General features: G+C 39.9%; 1 protein-coding gene across 1 annotated transcript in view; it reads left to right on the top strand.

Moving 5' to 3' along the window:
- LOC102208205 (leukemia inhibitory factor receptor-like) overlaps positions 1–4,826 on the top strand; it is a 12,423-nt gene extending 7,597 nt beyond the window's left edge. Inside the window, exons 2-8 of the mRNA XM_013914667.1 lie at positions 34–213; positions 294–395; positions 475–633; positions 1,990–2,118; positions 2,220–2,313; positions 2,408–2,474; positions 2,835–4,826. Coding sequence (XP_013770121.1) covers positions 34–213; positions 294–395; positions 475–633; positions 1,990–2,118; positions 2,220–2,313; positions 2,408–2,474; positions 2,835–3,338 — 1,235 coding nt within the window. The 3' untranslated portion in view covers positions 3,339–4,826. The remainder of the gene's footprint in view (positions 1–33; positions 214–293; positions 396–474; positions 634–1,989; positions 2,119–2,219; positions 2,314–2,407; positions 2,475–2,834) is intronic.
- Positions 4,827–7,807: the final 2,981 nt, after the last annotated feature.

Here is a 7,807-nt window from a genome sequence, read left to right on the forward strand (position 1 = left end):
TTGTAAAATCTAATTTTAAAGAGTATTTTTCAGATACATCCGAGGTGAAGACCTCCTGGATCAGTGGCAGCAATGGTAGCTTCTTCCTGTCCTGGCCTGATAGTCCTAACGCCAGCTGTGGCTACATAGTGGACTGGTGTCCAGTCTTCGGTAATTGCACCTTCGAGTGGATGAAAGTGCCTCCCAACAGAACTCATACCACAGTTTTTTCAAGTACGTCCTCATCTTTGCCTACAAAACTGTTGCAGATCATATTTGCATCTGTTTAAGCACAGCTCCTTTTGTTGTTCCAGAGAACTTTGAAGATGGTCGGAGATACCTGCTGTCCATATACGCCTGCACTGAGGGAGCTGCGGTGCTACTACAGAGAAGAAAGGGCTACATCAGAGAGACCAGTAAGACTGATTCAGTGATTTCTCACAAAATGCGATGGTTCAATCAGCAGTGTATTTTATGCATGTCACATCTTTCCAGAAATAGGAGTCGAGCTGTTTAAACTCAAATACAAACAGGAAGACTCGGCTGTTGAGGTATCCTGGGAGCCCATACCTCTGGAAAAGCAGACTGCTTCCATCCATGGATATATTCTCTACTACCAGGACAAGAGCGGGAACGTTTTTAACGTGAGCACAGGTACAGTATGAAGGCATACTCACTCAGGCCAGCTAAGATTTCAGTCTGGACATTAAGTACAGGATCAGCACTTTTTTTTTTTTGTGATCAACATTTTATTGATTTAAAACGGGGTTGGGGCAGGGGGGGTACAGACATATACAGCACATCTGTAAACTGCAGTAGCAAAGCAAACATTGGTCACAAGGCATAGGGACAGCAAAGAAAAAACACAAAAACACAGTCAAAAACAGTTAGTGCCTGTTCCAGGAGATAACTTTGGATGAGAAGATTTTCCAAACTTCAACAGTCGTGGGTCGAACTTTATTTAATTTTGCTGTGGTATGTTCAAAATTAATAACATGGATAAGACATCGTATCCAGAGTGATTCCTTACAAATGTCAGGACTGAACCATTGCTTTGTAATAGTCTTCTTTGCGGATGTGAATCCAGCGAACAACATTTTGCATTGTATTTGTTTTAAGGAGATTTCAGAGGTATCATTAAGGAGACAAAGACCAGGATTGGGAATATAAAAAACGTCCAGCACCTCAGATAACACAGAGTTCACAAAGACCCAAAAATTGGATACAACAGGACAGTCCCAAAACATGTGCAAAAACGTGCCTGGTGACGAATCATTGCAGATGTGACAGTGATACGTAGCCTGTAGTTTCATCTGGAACCTCCTATAGGGTGTAATGTTTGTTCTGTGTATGGTTTTGAAATGAATCAATTGATGCGCCAGGTTCTTAGAAGTCAAAGGATCAGCACTTTTCCATAGGTGCTCTGTTAGCTGATTTTAATCCATCGTTAGTGTTTACCTCCTGGCATATGATGATTTTATTGGGTTAATTTGACCATGATGCCACTTTTTTCCATTATCTTGGACTTAGAAACTGTTAATAATGCCAGATCTAACAAATGGAAATAACAACCCCTTGTGGCACAAACGTAAAACAAACCATGCCTGTTTTATGGTTGTAATTGGATGAAATATTAAGGGCTATAACTCTTCAAATTGGTGGCAGAAAATATCAGATTCGTTTGAAAGTCTTTTATACTAAAAAATGTCAAAAATTATGTCTTCAACTGATTTGCTGTACATCAAGTTTTTTCTTGCATCTTTTGTAGTATTAAGGTGTTAACTGAAACATGTTGCCGACGTGTCGTTTACAAATTGATTGTCACTCGGACGATGACACACTTAATCACACTATTAAGTTTCTCTACTGATAACAAAGTCCTGGTTTTGTTTCTCCACGCACAAAGATTAGCTTGTAACTGAGATAAATAAAGTAAGTCTCCAGTGTTGCCAGATGATCGTAAACATGTATTTATGTTGTAATAATGGCTGTCACCCTGTGTTGATTTAGATGATCCTGAAGCCACCAGCCTCACTGCAAAGAACCTGAACATCAGTATGTACACCTTCACGGTGACAGCATCAACAGCATTTGGACTTTGTGGTAATTCATCCATCAATGTCACCTTGAATGCCCCGGGTAGGTTAATTATTTCCCCATATGGACTATTTTCTTTAGTAAGACTGTCAACATTTGTCATTTTCTTTGAATTACTTGATGCGATTCATTGTTTTCACCAGCTGATCAACTGATAATGCTGATCTTGATATCCCTGGGAGCAGTTTTTCTTATTCTGTCTGTCAGCACAATTATCTGCTACAGACAATGGGCATGGTAAGCAATGCACATTTATTTTCTGTGAAATTTGCCACTTTTGCTTCCAATAATTGTTTTTGTTTAAATTTTGATGCATTCTTTGACCCAACAGCATCAAACACAAAGTCTATCCTCCAATCCCAAAACCAGTGCTGACCGACCAGTGGCTGACTTTACCAGTAAGTTGAGATGGCCAGTACTATATCATGTAGCATTGGCCAGCTAATGATGCATCTATATATCAGGATATTCTACTATTCAGTTATTTGTTGATTTCCTTGTATAGTCCATTATCCTAATCTCTAAGCACCAAGATATCTTTCCTGTGAATGTGAGGTCATTGTGGTGGGGCGTGGTTTGCGGTGCCGTGCGGACGCACCTGCACGGCATCCGCAATCACGCCCGCCGTGTTAAAACACGGGGACTCAGCGGTTGGTGTGTGTGTGGTGTGACGTGAATTAAATAAAGTTGGCTCTGAACATTGCTCCGTGGTCCCGCCGTGCTTTATTCACGCCACAGTCATTTTCTCTGTTTTTCAGGATGAACATACGAGTCATCATCTTCATTTTGATCAGAGTTACTACAGAGAGGTCTTGGATATTCCTAAGCTACATGATCAATTCAGACCACCACAGCCTGATGTTGACCAGGACTACAAGCCTTTTACCTTCTCTCAGACTCCCAAAGGTTACTACAATAAGCCTCTGAAGAAATCCCAGCCATGTCTCACTTTACCCACTACAGGCCTCACATCTCAGCCAGGCTTGCCATCTTCTCCAATCAATGGCGTATTTCCTAATCTGTCGTACAACCCATCGTACAACCTGGTATTGCAAAGTGTGGACCATGAAGTCAAATCAGGGCCCGAGGTCCATGAGGGAATACCTTTCATCAGAAGCTTTAGTGGATACCAGCCTCAGAGTCCTGATGACACCTTTACCACAACTGAGTTAGAGGAGTACCCAAACAGTCCCATATCCTGTGTGTCCACATACATTTTGCTACCACAGAAGACATCCAGCTGCATATGTGAACACATTTAAGCCTAATTCAGGCACTTTATGCATCGTTAACTACTGCATAGTTGGTTAGCTTCATCCACCAGGTCATCAGCAACTCAGCTAAAGTTAGGTGTGAGTTTAGTTTCATTCACACAAACAGGACATTTTCAGAAAATAGAAGATGTTTCCTTTCAAATGAGATCCTAGGAGTACATTTTGGCATTAAAGCTTTTCTGTTTAGATGCTCACACACTCACACCTGAATTATAATCCTAGTTGTTTGTTGTTAGCCAATTATGTTAGTAGACCAGAGCATTAGTGGTTTTCAAAGATTTTGTGCCCTGCAAATTTATTTTGTTTGTCACCACATCAGTGACACATACAGTATGAATGGCGGGTTTGAAAAACACTGCTCTAAGATGCTGCTGTTGAACCTTTGGGGTCTGTTCGTTTCGGACACTACTGTACAGTCATTCCTGTGGCTGGCTCACATCAAGGTCTCTTTAAGACATGAAAAGGACAGGTTTCTCTTGTTGGTGTCTAAGTGGCACCAAATGGGCATTATTTGAATTTACTCTGGAAACACTGCTCTCATGACGGGACATTGTATCCCTCAAGGTACTTAATTTTTAAGGGCTCTGTCCCACAATACTAGGGACACATCAGAGAGTACAACCACTGGTCGCTGTGGAAAAATGTGTGCTCCCTGACTGTCAGTTGACAAGAAATTGGTCACAAACGGGTATACAGTGCTGCACTGATAACTGCTTTGGTTACTAGCAGGTTGCCAGAAGTTTGAACTTGTCTAGAAATAACTTGTTAACGGCTCTCTGAACTGTAATGAAACTGTGAAAAAAGTGTGCCACAAACTGGAAATGGAGATTCTTCACCTTCTAAGTAAAGGCTTTGTCTTACTAATGTTATCATCACATTTAACGTTTTACTTTATAAGGGAACATTTTCTGTTTCTGTTGCACTTACTCAGAGAGTAAATGGTGAGTGTTTGCAGCCAGCTCAGCATCTTCCATGCAAATTATGAGAGACTGCAAAAACCTCAGTGACCTTTGTCAGTGAATACATAGTTTATCCTAGATGTTCCTAGGGCATTGCTAACCGATCTCTAAGAAATTCTAAAAGTTTCTTTAGATGTATCTAGACGTTCCACTGAGTCAAACATTTGAGAGAAGCCCCTCTAAAGCTTGAATTATTTTTCTGTGTTGAATCTCTGCAAACCTGACTGCAAAGTCTGTACAAGTTACAGCTGTTTGCATTTTTACTTTAATGACGTGTCTGAATCTCTGTGCCATCACCACAGAAACTCAACTCATCATATTGAAGCAAATAAATAATGAACAATGAAGAGAGGACTTCAGTACTGACCGATTGATTATGTGTGTCCTACCTTATTAAAAAATGTGAATATTTCATGTAGCTGCTGAGAGGTCTTTGCTGTTGATCTCTGTCTGTAAGAACCAAGAAATCACCTTTGAATCAATGCTGTAAACCAATAAAACAAGAAGCTTCAAACAAGAAGTGTTTTTTAATGCTTTGATTGTGTCTGGTTTCCTTCAAAGTCTGTTCATATGGAGAGAAACAGTACAGCACCAGGAAGGCTGTGTGACCTGCTGTGTTGATGATTGCATTGTTACGTCCCTCTGCAGCCGCTAATCTCCTCATTGTGTTCAGCTGGTGCTAATTGGCCACACCTAGTCAGGTGTGGATAAAAGCATACCTGAGGCAAGCTTCCAGGGAGCTCACTTGTCTTTGCCTTGGTGGCACCAGCCATTTTAGTCAACCTGGTATTCCATTTTAAGAAAAAAAAAAACCTCTTCTGACAAACACTATGGTATTTGTCTCCTTTTTTATGTTGCGGCTTTTGAGCTGGGTCGTACCATGCATGTGTATCAAACACTATATAAGGATATAATTAAGCGTATTTCTGAGGTACCTCTACTCTTAGTGCATGTCCTGATTCTTTCCACTTTTATTTTCACTTATTTTATCACCAATAGCTAAAGGCACAAATTGCTTTAATTACAGCAGAGTAGTTAAGGCACCCAACGCTTGTTAGCTGTTGTCAGGGGGTATATAAAAAGGCTAACAAAGAAAAACAATCTCTATAAAATTAGTTGCCCTTCATGTGCATTCTGGAAATGTTGGAATGTGTCATTTACCGGTACCGTATACAATTACATTTACCACTTATTGGGTGATGTACCACATGTCATGGTCCCTGTGTCTGCCCGGCCGGCCCCATGACGATACATTTGTTATGGTTGTTTTATTTTAGCCCATTCAGTTGAGGTCACTAAAGGGAAACTGTCATCTGAAATTTAAATTGTTTTGGGGTTTCTATTCATGACCATTAGAGATAAATATCATTAAATGACTTTCAGCCACAAACTTCTTATTAATCATTCTTACAACTGAGCCAGATATATTGTTAATGAACATACTAAATATTCATTTTTTGAGCCCCTACTATTCCTCAAGATCATAAGAGGCTGGCATGCCCATTAAGTGTCCTCTGGCCACACTTCATTGTTGTTGTTCAACACCTTTTAGAAAATCCTGGAAACACACCAATAAAAAAAGTTGTAAGCAAAATACCCCTTTAAAGGCACTTTTAGTGTTAACAGAAAACAAAGTTTAAAACCATCCTAAAGTAACTGAAGTCTACAGCTAAGTCAAGCTGTCACACCACTTTGATGTTGCAGCAAATAAATGTCAGCTAAAAATAAATGTTTAAAGTTAAAGATCAGCAACACATATCTGAAAACATCTGTGTACAGCCATACGTCCTATTCTGCTTATCGAAGTCATAGGGGGGCATGAGCCTATCCTAGTTGCTATAGGGCGGGAGGCGGCACACACACTGGACAGGTTGCCAGTCTGTCAAAGGGCTAAGACAGAAAGAGAGACAACCATAAACACTCACATTCACACCTGCGGGTCATTTAGAATAACCACTAAACCCGACCTGATTCACCCTTTGAACTGTAGAAGGAAGCTGGCGTACGCGAGAGTACCCACTGTGATCCATCAGTGCTAGCCACATGCCACTATGCCCCCATGTGTGTGCAGGTAAACAGCTGCTCCCTGGCCATGAATCTTCAGCTAAAACTGACAGGAAAAAAAAAGCAACTTCAATGGTCTGAAATGCTGAAATCTGAGGAGGCTCGTACTGTGTGTGTTTCTGTGGTGTATTTCCAGTACTGTTTGTATATGCACAATATTTTAACATATCTGAATAATATCAGCACTAAATAATAAACTGGATTTTTGTCAATTAAATATTTGTCAGTATTATACACTCTTATCCCAGAGTTACCCCCAAAACTGGCCAGTGTTCATCTGTAGTTAGTGAATTCAGACAGCAAAATTGCTCCCGACCTGATCCACCCTTAAGCTCTTTGTTGGACCGGGTAGGCTGTCATTCCACCGTTTACTGGATGGGCTGATGAGTCAGTGAGACTCACTTCTGACAGATGATATTAATACTGAGGTTAGTTGTTGAGAATATCCTGAACTTTTCTGTCAGAAAGAACTGCTGTTTTTATCTGTTAGCTGCTGTTAGCCAACAGCAGAGAAATTATCTATGGATCTTTGTTACACTCTTGTGAATAAACTCTCATGCAATGTAAGTATGTAATCAAACCAAAAAAAAAGTTAATTCACTGTTAAGGCAGTGATTTTGAAGGACAAAAGTGATGGCCTACAAGAGCTGCTCAGGCATAGAAACCCACACCGTGAAGTTTCCGCTCAGTTTTATTGAAACGTAGCATGAACATTCTGTGTAGTTTTCTTAAAGATAAACAGGTTAGCTTGCATTAATGTGGTGAGCTCACAGTAAAGCTCTGTGTTGGACTGGTGCACAGTGGCTGTGGTACTCATGGTCAGATTTAGGTTACGTCAAGTGTAGAAGAGAATTTGCTTAATTCTAACTTAATTATTAACTTCTCAATATGTTCCCTTTGCTGAGCCACTACAGAGATCATAGTGTTCCCCACCTGCTGAATCCTACTGTAATCCCTGACTGTTCTCATTTGACTGTTTTGGTATGCAGGCAAAGTCACCCTCTACCATGTAGGCAACAGAAAGGAGGTATTTTTTAAATGATTTGTTTCCTTGTGTCCTACATACCAGATTTGAATTAGAATTTAGATTAGAAGATTTTTTTTATTCTAGATATGTTAAAATATCATTTTACTGTTACATTACTATATAAGGTTCAGTTGTACACAAATGGTTAGTAGAATTGTCCTTTAAGGAGCTACTTTTTACTTTCTTTGAGTAGATTTCAGAGTAGGCACTTTTTCACTTTTACTTATGTAAAAAAGTTTCTTCAATAATTCAGTTTTTACTGGAGTGTTTTTAACACAGTTTATTTCTACTTAAGTAAGGAAAGTCTGTACTTTTGCCACCTCTGCATATTACCTACTGTAACCCAGTGAGTTTACACGACTCAGTAATGCACTACAACATGTTATTGTTAATTGGGATTTATCATT

The sequence above is a fragment of the Pundamilia nyererei genome, unplaced genomic scaffold (assembly GCF_000239375.1).
Source record: "Pundamilia nyererei isolate P.nyererei 1_Seehausen unplaced genomic scaffold, PunNye1.0 scaffold00215, whole genome shotgun sequence".
Lineage (NCBI taxonomy): Eukaryota > Metazoa > Chordata > Actinopteri > Cichliformes > Cichlidae > Pundamilia > Pundamilia nyererei.